The sequence below is a fragment of the Maylandia zebra genome, linkage group LG15 (assembly GCF_041146795.1).
Source record: "Maylandia zebra isolate NMK-2024a linkage group LG15, Mzebra_GT3a, whole genome shotgun sequence".
In the NCBI taxonomy this organism is placed as follows: domain Eukaryota; kingdom Metazoa; phylum Chordata; class Actinopteri; order Cichliformes; family Cichlidae; genus Maylandia; species Maylandia zebra.
In genome coordinates this window covers 3001580-3021518 of record NC_135181.1, presented here as the reverse complement: position 1 = coordinate 3021518, position 19939 = coordinate 3001580, and the positions used below count along the sequence as shown (strand labels likewise).

Here is a 19939-nt window from a genome sequence, read left to right as displayed (position 1 = left end):
TGGCGAAGCGGGAAATACTCTCTCGGTTCATGCGATTACACTCATTTCCAGGAGCGCCGGGTAATTGCTTGAGTCAGCACAGAATCTCACGTAGATGTGATGAAGACACGCGTACAGAAGCGACGCGCTGAGTGATGCGAATGGGCATTGTGACTCAAATGCGCACTTATGTTCGCTCGTGTAAATGTGCTGGCTGAGCATTAAGCACACTGCGCGGTGCTTAAGCGGGCTGAAAGGCTGTGACTAAGTGAGCGTATAAACTGTTACTTTAACTCTCCTAAACTGATTTCTTCTCTCTCAGTCCCAGCAGCATGAGCCTGTGCAGCATCCTATTTATAGGACCCAGTATTGCGATCCATGTGATTAGGCTGACACAAAGCTAGAAGAGGAGATCCATGATTACTATCTCCAGACGTGGGTGGTGATATATACGCACACTGTGGGATTATTTTGACATGCTAAGCCGAGTTGTTGATTGCTTTTTAGTAACAGTGTGCTGGGTGAATTCACCAGTGTGAAAATCTAAGGCGGTTTAATACGCTATGGTTTCTGATTTACGTGGATCTTTTTTAGGTCACTTATTTCAAAAAGATTTAAGTGAAATGTGATTTCTAGAACAGGCCAGCAGTTTATATACATCACCTGCCGACTGTAAGCTAAAACATTTAGCCGCAAAATACATTTTATTTGTTTAAATTATTTTATTTTTAATTTCATTTAGTGGTTTAAGCTTCATAGATATGACTTTTTCATCTCCCTGTCATGATATTAAAATGTTTTCTTATATGGACTCCTGTCAGAAAGAAAGCTTTCAGGCTGGACTCTGTGCAGCTAAGTACTCCCTGTGATTCTGTAGCTTGTAGCATAACTTTAAGTTATTGTTTTCTGTATGTTACTTCAGTTCACTCAGGTTCTTTTAAAGCCCTGCCAAGGTTTTTCAGTCAGATTGAGGTCTGGACTTTGGGCCACTGCATCACCTTAATCCTTTTTCAGCCATTCTGTTGAAGATTTGCTGCTGTGCTTGAGGTTGGTGTTCTGCTGTATGACCCAGTTTCAGCCAACCGTCATCTTACAGACAAATTGGCCTCACATTAGACTCTAGAATACTTTAGTATACAGAGTTCATGGTTGAATCAGTGGTTGCAGGGCTCAAACCAAACCCAAATCATCACCCCTCCACCACGGTGTTTCTGCAGATATGCTGTCTTTGGTTTTCACCAGACGTGGTGCCCTGCATTAATGACAAAACATCTCCACATTGGCCTCATTTGTATATTTTTTTCAAGTCTTGTTGTTTGTTAAGATGCAACTTAAAAACCTAAGCTATGGCACCTTATGGCGTTCTTTCTTTCCTTCTCTGAGAATTGCACAGTCTGAAGATTTTGTCATTTTGTTAACACACCTGAGTGCTCCAGTCCAGCAAAACCTCTACTTTTATACGGGTGCATTTAATTGGCACCACATGGCTGATATTTACCCTCTTAATTCCTATACAATACAATACAGTTTTATTATATAGCACATTTAAAAACACAAAGGCACACCAAAGTGCTTCACAATAATACAGAAAATCAACATAAATCAATTAAGAAAGTACAGATTGGGCACTAGCACCAGCACAGACGGAAAGGAGGCACTAATAGACCAGAAGAGTTAAGTAAAATAGGTATCGAACATCCAAAGGTTAGGTGCAGCTGAAGCAAAGGCATGATCGCGTCTGGTCTTCAGCCTAAACTTAGGTTGGGCCAGGAGTAATTGACCTGATGATCTTAACGCTCGGCAAGGAGAGTACAGATTGAGGAGATCAGTGAGATAACTGGGCGCAATATTATTCAGAATTTTAAAAGTGACTAGCAAAATCTTAAACTCAATGCGATATTTAACCAATGTGAATCAACAAGAGCTGGAGTGATAGAATCTAATTTTCTAGCTCCAGTAAGAAGGTGAGCCGCAGCATTCGGAACAAGCTGTAGCCTATGAAGAGCGACGGCTTGGAGACCAAAGTAAAGAGAATTACTACAGTCTAACCTGGAGGTTCCTTCCTATGGAAGGATTTACTTGGATTTTGGAGAACTCTAAACCGTTCTTATTCACATGGCTCGATTTCATAAATACCAAACAAAGTCCTAAAATGATGAAAATAAATAATAAAATAATAATAGAAAATATTATTATTATTATTTTATAAATAATAAAATAATAATTAAATAAAACATAAATAGCTTTTAAAAAATTCTCTTTATTCTTTCAAATATTAGGTCATTTATTAGGCTACAAACAAAGCGTTATATCCAGGACTGCTGCAGTTCAGGCTGAATTAATAAGGCCTGTGTACTTACAAATGATGACCAGCAGATGGTGCTCAATGACAGCTTCCAAAATAATTCCCACCATTCTTTCTGGCCTTTTTCTTTAGAGAACTAAAGTACGACATACATAGACTTGCTAGAAAACACTGTAATGGTTTCTACTTTAAAACACACTTTTTTTTAATCAAACATTTAAACGAGAATGCCGTCTGTTTTTTGTTTCCAACATTTCCTGCAAGACAAGATCGCAATTCTGATCTAAGGAATCCAATAATCCTCATCTGACCTTAAATACCACTTTCTTTCTATTTGTTTGATACGATCCAGCCACTTTTACTGCTACGGCCGCTTCATACCTGTGCATATTGTTCGCAATAACCTTCAAGCTTGTCTGCATTCTTATCTTAAAAAGAACAAGCAATCATATTTTGGTCCAGGATCTTGGCTCTGTGTAAACGCTGGAGGCTGGGGGCCGTTTGATGTTGTTATGGCTGGCTGGCTGCCGCCTCAGCACTACTGGATCTGCAGGCCCCTCTCATGTCCAAAGGTATTGTGTTGGCTGTTCTTTTGATTATATTATCAACAGAGAGAAAATTAAGACTCCCACTGGACATGAGTAAACAAACAAAAGTTTGTAGAGTCTGGTTCATCCAAAGAATGTCAGCTATTCAGACTGCTCTGAGGATATTGATGTCCAGTGTTGGGATTATCATGCCGAATATTATTCTTACTTGAAAATGTTATCAGTCCTTGGTTTGCGAGAGAGATGAAAAGCATGAAAATACTAAAGAGGGAAGGACAAGTATCCCAAACTTGAGATTGTTCATGTAAATGCATGCCGAACCCAGTTTTTTTAATCTCTTAAGCTGGAATGTGACAGCGAGGGTTGTTTGTTTTCAGCTGAAATACATCAGTAATAACTGGATATGTCCTTGTGAAAATTTGACCGGGCGTATTTAGGTTCATCTCTTTGAAAAACTGTCGTGCAGATACCTTTTAAAATCGTACGTATTGATTGCAATTTAACTTGTGACAGGATTATATTATGCCTAGAGGATCACCTAATTATTTTTCCCCAATCACCACGATATTGTTATCAAGCCAAACCAATGCTGAAAACTGCATTTGCTTTAGCGGCCACTTGAGGCCTCTTGTCCTGTTGCCTTTCATATTAAATTAATTCACATAAAACACAGACTTAGCTTCTGGGTCTGACACGTGAAGCCAGCATGAAAGTGACTTAAACCATTCTTTTTACAGGCCACCAGGGGTGGTTGCAAAAAGACCTACAGTCCTATAGTATCTACAGGCAAACAGCCCTCTGCAAAGACATCTGTAACCACTTTACTGAGGAGTTCATGCCCTCATTTTGGGTCATACTGCACAAAACATGAAGTTTATTTTGTAAAATTGGGGTATTCTAGGCATCAGAGATGAGGAACAACACGCCAGTGAACTTGTAGCTTCACATGTCATTGGTGTCACCTCATCAAAATGTGACCTGAGAACCAACTGGTGATGCCATGGTAACTAAATCCCTCTCTAATGCTGTGTATGGTTAAAATGGCAAATACAACAACTTTGAAAGGCATATTTGTCATACTGTAAGCATACCTATGGGTAATTTCACCAACAACATTCTTGACAAAGAATGTCACTTTCCGAGTCACTGTGAGTCACTCTGTCTGCAAACTGGTGACTCCTTAGTTTTCTGTGGTTATTCTTGCATCTAGAAAGTTTTCTTGACATCTAGTATTTTTGTAGTCTGCAAATCAAGCTAGCTAGCACGCTCCGCCTTCCCATTTCACTGTAACAATCGTAGTGTATCCTCGTCCTTAACGGATGGGCTAACCTCAACAAAACCTTTCACAAGCATCATCACACATGCAGCGATTATTAACATTTATACATTTTAAAAAGGCTTTATTATAAATGCCAATTCTTTGGATTTTATGATTTTTTGAATATGGTGTTCCAACATGCAAAATGAAGCTGGCAAATGAGTCAACCAGTCACTGTTGACAACATGCAATTGCCATTAATTCGGCCTGCTGGTGTTAGCATTTAGCTTCAAGTACATTTGTGCTTAAGTAGTTTTATATTTGCAGGGTTTTCAGTCTGTAAGAGTGGAAGTACAAATTGTGTGAAGTGCCACTTGTATCCCACAGCTCCTCTTTTTTCAGACTCTCCCTGGGATAGAGGCTCCATTTTCAGATTAGTTTTGTTGACCACCTGAGAACAAGGCCTTCCTCTGTGTCAAGCTGGTCAAGGAATGGGATAATTCAGGCCTGCAGATAATCCATCAGTTCCACTGATCCTTTGGTATTCTCCAAGTCGCATAGGTAGAGCTGCTGAGGCATGTGTATGGATCTGTTCGTGTGTGCAGACATGCATATGTGAATTAGCGTTTAATTAGGTTTGTGAGCACGTCCGTAACGACCGCTTTACTCGACCTTACTGAACCCTTTTCTGTCTCGGTGAATATATGTTTGTTTGTGTGGAGTTACCCACGTCACAAGCGATCGGCGGGAGAGCTGGGGATGAGGCTGCCTGTAACAGGAGCAGCGAGGCACTTGAAGGACCGTGCTGTTTGCAGGTCGACCAGCCGCAGCACACCCAGAGGAAATCTCATGTTCCTGCCAGCCTGCAAAAGTAAACAGATCTGTAACCACCGAGGGCTGGCACCAGGCCTGGGCCACCAGCGCTATAACTAAAGGAATGAATCACATAACACACACACACACGTTCACGGCCTAAAATTAGAGTGCACGGCAAAGAGCGTATCCAGAATCCTCCACGCCGGTCCGGTCTTCTCACATTTCGTGCGTAAAATCAATCGCCCTAATTTGAAAAACAATGATTTTTGTCAGCTTGAACTTCTGTGCAACCACAGCACACTCCCTCTGTGACATGATCCACATGCTCTCCATAAGCTGTGAAGTGTATTCACCCAGTTTTAAACGCATCTGCCCAGAAAAAACTCCTGCTTCATTCAATATTCCAGACAACATCTTTCAGCTACAAAGCTTTGAAACCTCCCCTCCCTTTTATGTTCCCTTTCCCTCTCTGTTTCCCTCTCCCTGCTTTCTCCTCTGTCTACACATCTGCGGTTATTTATCTGTTATTCTGTGGGAGCAATGTGGTCAACATGTGTCTGGCTTCCCTCCACACAGCACTCATCTGTAGTCAACTTAGGAATCACTGGACGACCATAGTAGATCTACCAAACTCTAAGTAGATACTCTCCATGGAGATGGAGACTGATTTTTACATGTTTTTCTAAAGCATGTAGACATGACAGTAAATCTTTCTGCAATGGGGGCCCACTTTTAAACCAATATTCTTTTGTTTCTTGGGTGAATGTGGGCAGTAAATGAAGGTTAGCCAACATGACCTACAGGAATTAGGGGATCTGAAAGGAGTATTTGGCTTGCCTAAGCCTATGGATTTGCATTAGCCTGACCTTTAAACTTTTAATCTCAATGTTATTTAATCCTCTGGAAAGAGTATAGCCTCAGACAATGTTATGGTACGAGTAGGTCAACCTAGGCCACAGCAGAGATGGCTGCAAGGTGAAGAATCCTTGGGCATGATATACGAGATGCCCCCAGATGCATTTGATTGAGTGTAAATGGTGAACTTTTCTAGTAAGAAAATGCTCTGTGTGCTCAAATAAAGCGGAAAAGTGCTATATAAGTACCACACTATTTACCCACTTTCTGGAACATCAGTTTAAAGGATTTTCTAGCCAAAAACCACCATCAAGCTCTTTCTCTCTCTGTCTTGTAAAGTCTTTCAACTTTGGGCCCAAACCACAATTGATAAATTAGATTCGTGAATTATGCCTCACCCTCGTGAATCACAACTAGGACAGCTATAACATGTTTGTAAATCGTGACCCATGCGTGGCTCGATGAAGCTGTGGCTGATTGTTTGGAAGTCTTAGAGAAAATGTTAGTATGACTTTTGACTTGTAGACGTGAAGTCAAGTCTTGAGGCAGACCACTGTTACACTGAGAAGAAGCAAACACAATCAACAGAGTAGGCTGATGAAATGTTGGACTGTGATGGTGCAAGCAGTGACTCTTTGCTAACATGCTAGCAAGGTGCCTCACTCAGTATGTACTTGGTGACGGAGTTGGGGAAATTGGGTCCAAATCAAATATAGTGCCCAGTCGCTGCCCAGTTCATTATCTATATCTGTTTAACTGCTGGGGAATGCAGATATCTTATGAGCCAGTCACGTTGCAGCAACTCGATGCATTTAGGTCAAGGTGACCTGCTGAAGTTAAAACTCAGCATCAGAGTGGGAAAGAAAAATGATTCAACTGACATGGTTGCTGGTGACAAGTGGGTTGGTCTGTTTCACAAACTGTTGATATGCAGTGATTTCTCCACACAATCATCTCTAGGGTTTCCACACAATGGTCCCCTCCAAAATATCCAGTGGGCATCAGTTTTCTGGGTGAAAATGTCTTGTTGATGCCAGAGGTCACAGGAGGACAGAAGGTAACAGTAAGTCAAATGACCAAATGTTACTACCAAGGCTGTGGTTCCCAAACTTTTTTTGCTAGGCCCCCCTTTGTATTACAAGAAAAATGTTCGCACCCGTGCAGGTGAAGCCAAAGGGAAGATATGCTTCACCATATTTTCTAGTCTTTGGCTTGGAAGGAAGTTGGTTTGGAAACATATTTGGCGATGCTTCATCTCCTGCTTTGCGTTTGTGTGTGACGTCAAAAACCTGTCCATTATGCTAGCAGTGTCCGAGCGCTCTTTTTTTTTTCTTTTCTTTTCATACCACGCCCCCCTCCCACACTTTGGGAACCTCTGCTACCAAGGTATGCAGAAGAGCATGTCTGAACACACAACGTGTCGAACCTTGGAGCAGATTGGACCACACCAAGTGTCTTCCCTGAACTAAGAATGAGAAACTGAGCTCACATAGGCTCACCAAAATTGGGCAATAAATGACTGGAAGAATAGTGTGATGAGTCTTGATTTTCTGCTGAGATATTCAGATGGTAGCATCAGAATTTAAGCATGGATCGATCTTGCCTCTCCAGTGGTGGTGTAATGTGTGTGTGTGTGTGGGGGGGATTCTTGGCTGTAGATTTCAAATCTGCAGCACCTCTGCGATGCTGTTATGGCACTATAGACCAAAGTCTTTGAGGAATGTGTCAAGGACGTTGTTGCGTCTTTGTCGCAAAGAATGAAGGTAGATCTGAAGGGAAAAGGGGGTCCACTACCAGCAAGGTGTACCTAATAAAGTTGTTGGGTGAGTGTATCCTTCATATGTTTTGGATTAAGCCTGTAACCTACATACCGGTAGTTTTTTTTTTTCTTTTTCTTAATTTTAGATATAAAACTGTATCCACTCCAGGCATTAGTAACATATTGTTGAACTCTTACATACTGTTCTCCTCACATTCAGTTTGTTGGGTTCAAGTCCCCCTCGTAGGCCTTGGCGCCCCTAGAAGTGTCAGTACGGATCTGGATTAGCATCCAGGAATTTTTTAAAGGATTGTTTACCATTGCTAGATAGGAAAAAACTGCACATTCAGAATCATTTCTTTCCAAATGCATATGGAATAGAAATGACTAGAAGTGACAGACATCCTCTTTATATTGCTATATCACAAGCTGATCCAGATCCACATGACTGTCTGGATACAGGGATTCAATTCATGCATGTTGTTGAGGGAAATTTCAGCCTTGGCGGAGGCGTGCAGTCTCAGGCTGCTCATGTTTTTAAAGCATTCAGCTTGGCTCTACTACACAGTACCTAAAGAGTGGAAAAAGAAACACCACAAGAGTCAGATGATGAATGCAAGGTCTTTATATATATATTTCTTCAGTATAATTGCAACATATTTATAGAGTACTGCAGTAGAACAGAATAAAACACAGACACCTGTTGTTGTTTCATGTAGTGATATGAGGCAGGAGGTTTCCCTTTAGTTAATGGGTGCCTTCATTATTCAGTCTTACTAGTGCACCATGATGAGAGTAGAGTCATTTCAAAGCTTCAGCAAACTTAAAAAACAAGAACAGACAAATAAATACTGTACAACACCATATATGTAATACTAGATTCAGAAGTCACAAAAAGGTCATGCTTTTCTCAACAGAACAGTTATACGTATATATGCACCTTCATATAACAATGCAGCATTTCTGGCGAGTTTCCCTTCACAATAACACTCTCATCAACAAATGGCAAAAGTAAAGTGCCTTTTCTTTAGAATTGGTGATACCAAAATGCAAATGCATGATTGCAAAACTGCATCTGGATGCAGACTTCCTGAAAAGATAAAGGTTTGGAGCAGACATCCATAGAATTAGACTGGATAGAAAGGACAAGTGGCACACGAGGTCATTTGATAGGCTGTTATAGGAGTGAGGATTGTTTAAGTGATGTGCAGTGTTTAAAAACCTCTGTAGCTACAAAGCCAAAATATATTCTGAGAGCGGTTAAACAGTCGCTTGATCAATCTCACGAGCCACACTTAACACTCTTAAGCCACACACTTGAACACACACCATATAACGGTAAGAGACTATTACCAGTATCCTGCGTCAGCCTGTTTATGGGTCGCTACCTGAATGACCTCTCAGGGATGTTTATTTGAGAAGCGATGTCCTTTCTATCCAATCAAGCACTGTACATAAACTCAAAGACCTTAAACAACAAACCACACAATTCATCAACAACAGGGATCAAAGGACTCCAACTGCACTAAAGCATCATCTGTTCAGCAATTATTGATTACACACCCAACACTCCTCTACTAATCTTTACCCACAAGACTGTACAAGATCCAATAGTGCTCCGCTGTCGAGGTAAATGAGCAAATTTGTTGTGATGGTCAGCTAGTCCCCCCCTGAGAAGATAGCAGAGACACAATCTAAAAGAACGTAATGTTTTCCCCACATTGCGTGGAGATACGGAGGTGGGATTTACACAGGCACCAACAGTCAGACTTCTGTTTTAGCTCTTTGGCACCCAGATCACATATACTTCCTGGCAATGAAAGAAAATGTGTGGAAACACTTGAAATCAATCGGTGTGAAATAGCATTTGAAATCAAATGTTCTGTTCTTTTATAGTCTCTACCTGAAGACTAATAGCATCATTCTCTCTAGCAAACTAAGCACTTGCAAATGAATGTTCCAAATCCTTTTAGCTTAGTTGTCTGGCTGAGACCTCAAATTTCTCAATAACCTCCTACTTCAGTTAAGTAACTCAGAGGACTGGCTGAATGAATGTGTCCTGTGAAACTAATGTCTTGTTCCACTTTATAATGCCTTTGTAAAACCTGAAGGATTTTATACTGTAGCAGCATAGTTAGTTATCACCTGGACTGTCCAAGCCATGTGCTTGTTCCATCAATCAATCAAGCTCATATTCATTATATTTCCTCATGTAAAATCTACAATAAGCATGATCAGGATGTTTCCTTAATGTTGGTGTTGTCAATCACAAGCGCTCAAAGATAGCATCAAAAAAGCCAGTAGGCAGACATCATGCTTACACACACCCAGGAGAGAGTACTGGATATAAAGAGAAAGAGCTTGGTGTCATGCCAGATGTGTAACAGGTTGGCAAGTGATGAGACAACAATGTATTTTTTGTTTTAGTTCAGCTTGGTTGAGGCCGATATAAGGATAATGTGCCAAATCCTAACTTGAGGAAACCAGACTTCACCAATATTCCTAAACCTCCGCAAAACTCCTAACCTGTAAATTTCCTTCAAGTCATGTCTATTTAATTATTTATAGGTGGCTTTGATGTAATATTTCATGACTTTTAAGGTAGGCTACCTCCCCTCAAATTAGGATTGGGCCCTCTGACTCTCTGAGTGAAGTGGTAGTTTTGGCTGTGGTCCTTCAGTACTCCCTGGCCTCTTCGAGTTCATTCATGAACACGTCCTCGTGGGGGTTTTCTGGGCAACTCAGTCCATTGTTGGGTGGTCGCACCGCATGGAAGCGACTCCAGTCTCCCTTGCACAGAATCCAAGGCAGCACATCCACTTTGAAGTGCAGCTCGGGCGAAAACTCGGTGCTAATCAGGTTCGGCGTGCCTGCGCCTTTTCCTCGTGTGATCAGCCTCCCGCGGTCGTCGTAACAACAGTGCTGTGCCGCAAGGGTAGTCGAGTCACTGGACAGTGCCGAGCGGATGCAGCTGCGCGCTGAAGGCTTGTAGATGTCCAGGCGCTCCTTGGAGCCGCTGGCATCGTGCCAGCGGAACGGCCGTCCGTGAGCGTCATCATAGACACTGACCACAGTGTACGCGGCTTCGAAAGGGTAGGAGCAGGGGCAGTTGGGCAGCTCAGACAAAACCTGATGGAGGTACCTCTGCAGGAACTCGCTCTTACAATTGAGCCATTTCTCACAGCTGTCTACATCTGTTGGAAAGAAGACAGCAACACTGCATTAATCTCTGCCACTGCTGAGAGCATGAACAGATGAAAAGACACCATGGAGTCAAGTCTGAATCCTATACTTGCATCTGTATACATCTGCTTTACACTACTGAGTAAGCCTAATCTAGATCCAGTTCCAGTATATATCTGATTGAGAAACCTTTTTTACGGTTATGGAAAACTTCCCGAATAAACACTCACCTGTTCCAAAAGGCTCTGTGCCATTTTCCATTTCGAAAGGGAAAGGCTCTACCACAGTGTTGACATCACCTACATAGAGAGGGATAGATTAGCCGATTAGTGAAAAAAAAAAGCCCTGCAAATCAGAATAAAAATCTGAATCATTTAATGCATGTGTTAAAGTAAAATATGCTTGGAAGTAAAATATTACCCGGGCAGGGCTCCAGGTCACATTTAGAAGCTTCTGTCAGAGTACAGGAGTACCCACAGGACTTGGTCCTCTTCCTCTCACCATGTCCACATGTCACTGAACAGGGAGACCAGGGTGTCCAATCATCTATGTCTTTCTCTGTGGAAGAGAAAATGTAAACATCAGTGTCAGGAACCCAAAGGTACACAAGTAGTGCTTAACAGATTTTAACTTCAGACATTTATTTGCTCTTACGCACACAAACATGCAAACGTGTTTCAGCCTTGTGGCTTTCATCAGCGCATCAGAGACTGAAAATGTAAGCATTTTCTGTGAACTCATTTCCTACTGATCAAAACCTATTCCACACAAACAAGAAAAAGCCTATTAAGATTAAAGCACAAGAGAATTTACACAATGGGAAAAGTGTCGTAGAGATTACGAGAGGTGATGAGAAGATTAGAATAGCAGCTCTGCACCTTCCTTTTGTAATAGGTGGAGCTAATTGGAAGCAGCTTCGAAGTGTTGATAAATAATTACAAGCACAAGAGGAAGAACCGGCAAAATACAATAACACCGTTTTGTGTTGCTATGAACTAAACACGCACTTCGACAGGCTAATCCAAAATGAGCTTTCAAACTTTCCTGACTGCCTCAGCCCAATTTTCTCCTGGTCTAACCTTTCCCATGCAAACCCGTGTTCTTTTTAAGAAGGCTTCAGTAAAATTAAAGAGAGAAAAGCTGTGCTGTGGCTGTCCGCCTCCGCGCCATGCTTCCTTGTGGTGTTAATAACACTGAAAACAAGTCATTCTTGATTAAAGGCGAGGTGGGTGCAGAAATACCAGCTTGGGTGTAGCGAGCACCCAATTTTACTTCGTGGGCGCTGCCAACTCGCCATGTGGCCATACAGGAATGAGGTCTCAGGAGAGTCTTAATTATAGAAGAAGCTAAGGCAGACATCCTTGATTTATGTTCACCAAGCCTTTAGATGTGACCACTTTATAGGCATTGTTGCCTTTGCTCGCTCGTCTATACGCACAACAGTTAAACAGATGGAGCCTATATACCGATATAAAGGACAGAGGAAAAGCGTTACAGTAAAACCTAGTTTTAAGCACCTGTTACTGCATTACAATAAAACAGAGGAGTTTTGTGCAGCGTCAACCTTCATAACTGTTCAAAAACACAAATAGATTAATTGTGCACAAATTTGTATCTATGGGAAAACCTTTGACGACTAAAACTTTCATGCTGTGGTGAGTCTATGGCTGTGCACTGAATTAATTTGCTTTTCATTCACTGTACAAATCTGACCTCTTCTCATCTCGCACTATTTACTATTTTTACAACTGAACAAATTGTCTGTGCAAGCTGAGACACAACACTAGTTATGTGGATCCTTTAAAGCACCCCGAAATTCTTGAACTCGCTCAAAAGGCCAAGCCGCCGAGGGTACTGAGGACCATCAGGGTCTGAGGGGGGCCCGAGGGGTCCCAGGGAAAGATGAAAGGGCCGGACAAATGGCCGCTGTCATTCTCTGTTCCCAATCTGCCCTCTAATTGTCTACAAGCAGAGGGCTGTTTTGTCCCAGGGAACAGTGCCGGCCTCACGCTGCCATTAGCAAAAGCATCAGACCCATCTTCAAAAGGCAGGCCTCTGCGACCAGCACAACCAGTGTCAACTTCAAAGTACCCATAACCCACAATGTCCTCATATTCAAGTGCTCATGCAGCCTCACTTGCTAGCATTGTTTGGATCTCTGTGACTACAGTTAACATGCAGTCTTTCTAAGCTACACTTCTTTCTCCAGCTCTACTTCAGGACCATCTTCATCGCTTTCAATATGATTTACTGAGCTATTTAGTGTCCAAAGGTTCATTTTTAAGCCTTTTTTTCCTTTGGGAAACAGAAACAGTTGTGTTTATACGGCCTTAGTTACACACAGAGAGTGCACCACTTTGCAAAACCTACCATAGTAACTCTGTATTGGATCCCAGCCTTCGTTCCAGTGAGTATCCCAGTCCCCGCCTACTCCGCTGGGTAAGGGCTCCTCACTACCGTAATCCAAAGAGTAATCTTCCTCCTCCTCTTCTTCGCCAGTTTCCTCCATGCCCGACCGGCTGTTGCTGTCCTCGCTGGAATCGGTGTAACTCCAAAACAGGGGCCAGAAAAGCTTCTTGCCTCCGAGCAAATCTACTGTGGATGAGGGGGAGGAGGAAGAGGAAGGTAGCCAATCTTTTTCCTTGGCAAGGTCCATCTCCACTTCCATTTGAGGATCATCGACTACTTCAATGGTCACCTGAGTAAAATAAGAGAGTGTCACTGATATCACAGCATGAACAACGCTTAAATGAATTATTTGGAGTCAATGAAAGATAATCAAATATTATCCATCTGAAATGTTCAATATCGCTACAATAAATCTGCTTTGCGGTTATGAAAAAGTACAGCATATACTTTTTGCAGCTTTAGTGCTTGACTTACAACTCTTCTTAAGAAATCAACCATGTCAAATCCTTGGAAGGGTATTTTAGTCAGGAAACCCGCTCTCCGGATCTAAGTAAGCCAGTCAGACGTAAGCATGAGCACTCAGTCAACTAAACGATCCTCTCAGGGAGAGAATGCGAACCTTTATTCTGGATAACTACCTCTCATTACCTCGATATGACTCATCCCAGATTCACAGTACTTCCAAGGGCCCACTTCAGCTGATGTAAAGACCAGACAGCAGTGAGACTAAAGAGAAAAGCTATGTTTCTGTAATTGTTGTAAAATGAATAGTTAGAAAGTAGCTTGACGATCGAGTACTATGGTCATTTCAGTATAGCTGGGTATATTCTTGCTGTTATCCTCGGCCTAGGGTAGGTCTTGTAGGTCTATGTTACATAAAATCTCCTCGGAAATCAAATGTCTCTGTACTTATATTGATGTACAGCAGATTGGTAAAACTATGTCTCGCATTCTGAATACTCTGACCAAACAGGAGAAGATAAGTGCCTGCAGAGATCATAGAAAAGACTAAATCTGTGTCTTCATCTGTTTGTTGTAGACATTAAAGGGTTTCCTTTTAGCCTCTAGACATATAACACAGAGGTAATATCACGTGACTCCCTTGTCCCTACTAACCTGTATGTTGGGGTTCTGTGAGTTAATGTCAGCTTTGGCCAGGTCTGGAAAGTTCTTCAGATCCAGTATAAAAGGTTTGGTCTCCTCCTCAGGCTCAGGTTGTGGAAGAACACCAAGGGAGCGGTGCTGGGGGTGAGACCACCTCCTCTGGTGGCTGTGGGGCTCAGGCAGCAGACTCTGAACCTGGTTCTGCTGCTCCAAAGCCTCAGAGGCAAACTGGACACCACCACTATGAATTGACTGGCCATGAGCCTGACGGAAAGAACAGGTAAATGCAGGTTACAGTGAGCACAAGTTATCTACTGGAATAATTTAAGAAACTAACCAAAAGAACACTTGACAGAAAAACTCTTAAGGTGCGATTCTGCTTGCAAGGTGACAAAGTTTGCAGACACCACCAGTGTGTGCTGCTTAAGGGCTGGTTGCAGAAAGAAAGATCTATTATTAATAGTGGCTTACTGAAGGGTCTAAAAACAATTAGTGTTCAGTTTTCAGGAAGAAAGCCTTTACACCATCCACCGCTTTGCAGCTTGGTAAGCAATTCCAAAAGGCCCCTGGGCATCCACTAACCAGCCAAGTCATCACCCAGCCTTCGGTTCGTTTTCTTTTTTTTTTCCCACAACAGTCATGCCATCCAGGCCGTGGACAAAGAGGGTCCTGTGCCAGAGAGAGATCCGCTTTTAGCTTTAATGAGAGGGCCTGGGAGGCGTGGGACCCCTGGGCTGATGCGAGTGTGTCTGAACCTGCTGTGCTGCCGCCGCTACTGCCACTGCTTAATTTGACCTTTCAGGTTTTACAGTTACTAAGAAGGAAGGCCGGCAGGAAGAATCGCTGATCTCCGAGATTAATGGTGATTAGAGGTGACATTATAATAGTGGGTAGTTGCGGAAACATGTACCAAATGTAGAATGCAGTCTCTAAAATGAGATGGTGTTTTTTTTCTTAGTCTGTTTTAAATCTAATAGGACACATGACTGTTTCATGACAGTCACTGGTAAAGAGGAAAAAAACAAAAACCCCTAATGAACCCTTGTCTGCCATTCGTTCATGTTTTTGTCATCCTGTGAAAGAGCTAACTGGCCCAAACATATGATTTGACAAGAATTTCAGATTGGACCTGTGCCAGTTTGTGGTACGCTCAGCACAACAGTGGCAGTCGGTGGGCTAAAGAGCAGAAGAAACGCTTTAATGAATGACCAGTCAGTTCATGATTTATGGTTATGGCCTCGAGAACAGGGCAGACTTTTCAGGGACCGCCTGTGATCATCCCATAAAGAACTTATGTAGTCAGTCAAATCCAAGAATGTGAACACATAAAGCTGGTTAGGAGGCGGTGCCTGTCGGGGATGATAAATGATGGATAAAGGTGAGCCCTCCTCAAATATGTGTAAGCTGGTGGTGACAAACAGATACTTTTTTCTGGAAACATTTAGGTGTTTTCTTTGCACTATTTGCCACTTTTCTTACAAGAAATGACAACAAAAGTTGACTGAAAATAGCGATGGTGCACATTTTTTAAGCAAGAATTTTAACATTAATTGTAAGAATATAAGTAGCGGTGAGTAACATTACAGTTGTATTTATATTACTAATGTAAAACAGTTATGTTTACTGGATTTTAGAATTTTTAGATGAACATTTAATGTGATTTTTACTGAACATTTTATACTTTACAATACATAGTCAGCCAAAGAAGACCGCCAACTTGCTGTGCCCCCAACACGCAACACCCCCCACACAGATCTAATGATTCACCATCTTCAACATTACATCTCATGTCTGATATAAGATTTCACTGGTAAAAATTCACCCCCACGTTGCTGCGTTTATCCCCGTACCTGACCTTAGTCCATACAGTTCATAACGGGCTTACACAAACCAAACACACACAAAATCTCAAGTCCAGAGTCATGAAAGAGACCGCATACTTTCACACCCTCCTCATCTCGTCCTGTTACACATCTGGATCCTGTATTCTTTCGCCCTGTATATCACTCTCCTCCTCCTTTCGTCCTCCCCCTCATTCTCTCTGATCGTGATCTCCTCCTCTTGGTAGTGGGGCTCCTCTGATCAAAGGCATCATGGCTGATGGCATGCAGTGCGTTTTAACAGGGACACTGCATGATGCACCGGGGGTACTCGGCTCTGGCCTGGGGACTGGATTTTCTTCTTGAAACAGCCTGACAATACACCCTTTTGGCAAACCGCAGCGTCCTGCTTTTAAGTGCCCGGAAAGACTGAATGTTGGGCTACTGTCACTGCTACTGCTGCTGCTGACACGCATTTATTGGGGCGACCGTGGCTCAGGGGGTTGGGAATTGCATCTGTAACCGGAAGGTCGCCGGTTTGATCCCTGGGCTCTCTGTCCTAGTCGTTGTGTCCTTGGGCAAGACACTTTACCCTACTTGCCTACTGGTGTTGGCCAGAGGGGCCGATGGCGCGATATGGCAGCCTCGCTTCTGTCAGTCTGCCCCAGGGCAGCTGTGGCTACAAACGGTAGCTTGCTTCCACCAGTGTATGAATGTGAGAGTGAATGAATAGTGGTATTGTAAAGCGCTTTGGGTGCCTTGAAAAGCACTATATAAATCCAATCCATTATTATTATTATTATTATTAGGTTAGGGAGAGGAGGTCCGGAGACTGGATGGGGTGAGCCAGAGTAGAGGGGTAGGGACAAGATCCGGTTGGGGTTTGGGGGAGGGGGGTATGCAGTATGGCAGCCCTGATTTATGCACCCGCAGATATCAAAGGGTCCTGCACTTGGCTGTTTCCAAACCATTACAGAAGAACAATAAACTATGGACTCTCTTTGATCACCATCTTTGTGTAAATGGAAAGAGGACAACAAATGCATGCCTGGTAGAATCAGGGTGAGGTAGTGGAAGTTGGTATGTATAGTGGGGGTACAAAGCAGAAGAGGGCAAACAGGTCCCAGTATCTGGAAAAGAGGCCACTTCAACACAACGCCCCTCCCTCTATTCTCCACCGAGGCATGGGGGTAAAGGCAAAAACAGGAAATTCCACATTAACACAAAAAAGAGCCAACGTAAACAATCAGATGAATGACACTTGACCTGAGCTCCAGTGTGAGAGATGCCTAAGGCTTCCCTTTCTCTGGTTACATAAGCATCTTCTTACTGGGCACCCTAACCCATACTGAGCTTGTCCTCCTCCTCCCGCAGTCTTCCTCTGCTAATCTCCCCTCTTCATCCACCACTCACACATGCAGGGGGGTCACAGGCAGAGAGAGTCGCCAACATTTGGCTTTTTGGTGAATGAAATGAGCAGTCACAGCAGCCACAGTAAGATTTTTATTTTCTTCTTGTCACTAATGAGTCCTTCCTTGTGTCTTTTTGCTTTGACATCAATCAGGCAGATGATGAGAGAGAGAGAAAGTCCCAATAGGGCATCCATGGGAGGCCACACAAGAAGGAGAGAGTTCAAAGGCAAAAACTGAACCCTGACACAAACACACACACAAGCGGACTTTGATATCCAAATATGTCCATGTGTAACACAAACATTCCCCTTTGACACACCGCACAGTGTGTGTGTGTGTGTGTGTGCGTGTGTGCAGAGAGTTTGGATTTAGCAGAGTGAATGCCCAGAGATGGCAAACCTTACTATACATGGAGAGAGCAGTGGAACAAAAGAAGGCAACAAATTTCTAATGTGGAAATTCTTTAGTTGATTAAAGAATGCCTGGAAAAAGAGGGTGAGAACATTTCATTAAGGTGTTTGTGATTTTTAAATTTCAGCAAACCAAATTACAAACAAATGCACAACATAAGTTTTAAATGTTGCAAACAAAGTGAATAACTTAAATAATTTGCACCAAGCAGTTATATTACCAAGAGGCTGAATGGGAAATTAAAGCTAAGCACCAACTTTCTGATATTTTATTGTGCTCTAGTTTTAAAATTATGTTGGTACAATTTTATAAGCTATTGTAGTAATAAAAGGAACAGGACTCAGGAGACATTTTACAACCATCAGCAAAAACTTCCTACGCATTAGCTAATTGCCTGTCAGTGGCAAGTGTGATCTATGGCTTTTTCTAACTTGTTGCTAAACTCTACGCCACAAAAAAAGCCAACACACAGAAAGGGAAAAGAAAAAGGAAAAAATGGAGAAGAGAACTTACTTTGTGGGCAATATTCTTGCGTCTGGTAGGTAACCCTGTCACCACACTCACAAGAAGTATTGACCAGAGCACAACCAGCATCTGAAATCTTCTCGGGACCTCTTGACTCATCTTTTCCACTTCAAAGCTTCCCGTGAAGCCTAAAGGCGGTAAAAGTGCTTCACTGTGCACTGTGTGCTTTAGGTTAGATTACAGCTTTACAACAACAACACAAAAAACGCTTGTGTCTTTTTCGCGTTTTCTTCTCTTCGACTTTTGGCTCAGGACAAATAAAAGTTTTCAGCCTCGTCTATCAAGAAGTGTCGCAACTTTAATAAGATGCGCACGAGCGTCCGCAGGTATCCCGCGCGCTATCCATTCCTGACACCAGCGCCTCGCGCAGCAACTGTCAGTCCGTGTGGCGGCTCGAGCTCGATGCTGCGCTTCTCCATAAACACCGCGGGACGGAGGAGCTTTAAGTACCAGAAAGAAGTTAAATACCCCACGCAGAAACTCCCCGTCCGCACTGTCGCTCACTTATTCAGCTACTTCAGAGTGTGACTCACTCGTCGTGGGCGGGTGCTCACTTCCAATACATTGACATCTGGAGTTCATAGTACGCTGTGCATTTTGCTAGCTGTCTGTCTGATGCGTTCATCCATTATCCAGCTGAAGTTCATCCACCGGCTCTAGAGAGGGTGTGCGCGCGCACCGCCCAGCCAACCGGTTTCGGTAAACTTTCCTTTTACGCACGCATTCAGGGGGGTTGATGCTGAGGGAGGAGGGGGCAGGATGCTCATTGCTCACAGCTGTGCGGAGGGTGGGTGCGCTGGGCACTGAGGTACATGGTAAGGTTTAGTTTGCGTTGCAGACGGCAAGCCACAAGGCGGACATGCTCTCACGTGTTACTGGGAAAAGTTAGAGATTATCTTCAATCTCGAATACCAGTGGCTTAGGGGAGGAGTGTCAAATATAAGGCCCGGCAATAATTGTTTTTTTTTTGTATTTTCATAAATGTTACAGCTTATCCTCCTGATAAAGACACACACATTAATACTACAATGATGAAGTAACAGATAAGCAATTAAATGATACCATAGAAATGTCTAGTTTTACTGTGTCCACGGTAAAATAAACAAAAATAGGAAATTTCCCAGGAAATTAACAAAAACTTTCTTTATAATTACAGGACAGTCTGGGCAGTGAGGTCACAGACTTCTCTGTAATTTTACACATTTCTTACAAATTTAAGCCCAAAGTGACAGATTTATTTCATTTACTACATCTTTATATAGGTAAACTGAGATGTAGAAACTGCACTTTGTCCTAATAATGAGATATCTCAGAGATAAAATGTGAAGTTAGACATCTTTATGCTGACAAAGGGTATTCTTACTTGTCCTCCTTACTTAAGATCAAAGCATGACCCTCGAATGTAAGATGAGCTTGACAACACTGTTAAGTGAATTATTCAGCTTTAGCTCTGTGAAATTTTTTAATCAATTTAAATTTGTGTCACTGCTTTAAAAGTAGGTTAAAGGGCAGCCAATGACTGGACTGTAAGGAATGCTGACTTGTAAGGCAAGAA

The 19939-nt window shown here is 42.6% G+C and overlaps 1 protein-coding gene across 1 annotated transcript; it reads right to left on the bottom strand.

Annotated features, from left to right (window-relative positions):
* Nucleotides 1–8127: 8127 nt before the first annotated feature.
* Nucleotides 8128–19112, bottom strand: ism2b (isthmin 2b). The gene is made up of 6 exons (XM_004542234.6): nucleotides 18373–19112; nucleotides 14229–14480; nucleotides 13074–13401; nucleotides 11124–11261; nucleotides 10934–11002; nucleotides 8128–10714 (listed from the first exon to the last, which is right to left on the bottom strand). The coding sequence occupies exons 1-6, from the start codon at nucleotides 18481–18483 to the stop codon at nucleotides 10197–10199; spliced, it is 1416 nt and encodes a 471-aa protein (XP_004542291.1). The 5' UTR covers nucleotides 18484–19112; the 3' UTR covers nucleotides 8128–10196.
* Between the last annotated feature and the right edge of the window lie 827 nt (nucleotides 19113–19939).

Coding starts and splice junctions, on each gene's coding strand:
- ism2b (XM_004542234.6), bottom strand. CDS start 18,483: ATGAGTCAAGAGGTCCCGAGAAGATTTCAGATGCTGGTTGTGCTCTGG. Junction 13,402..14,228: donor CACAGAACCCCAACATACAG/GTTAGTAGGGAC, acceptor TATTTTACTCAG/GTGACCATTGAAGTAGTCGA. Junction 10,715..10,933: donor CACAGAGCCTTTTGGAACAG/GTGAGTGTTTAT, acceptor TCTTTCCAACAG/ATGTAGACAGCTGTGAGAAA.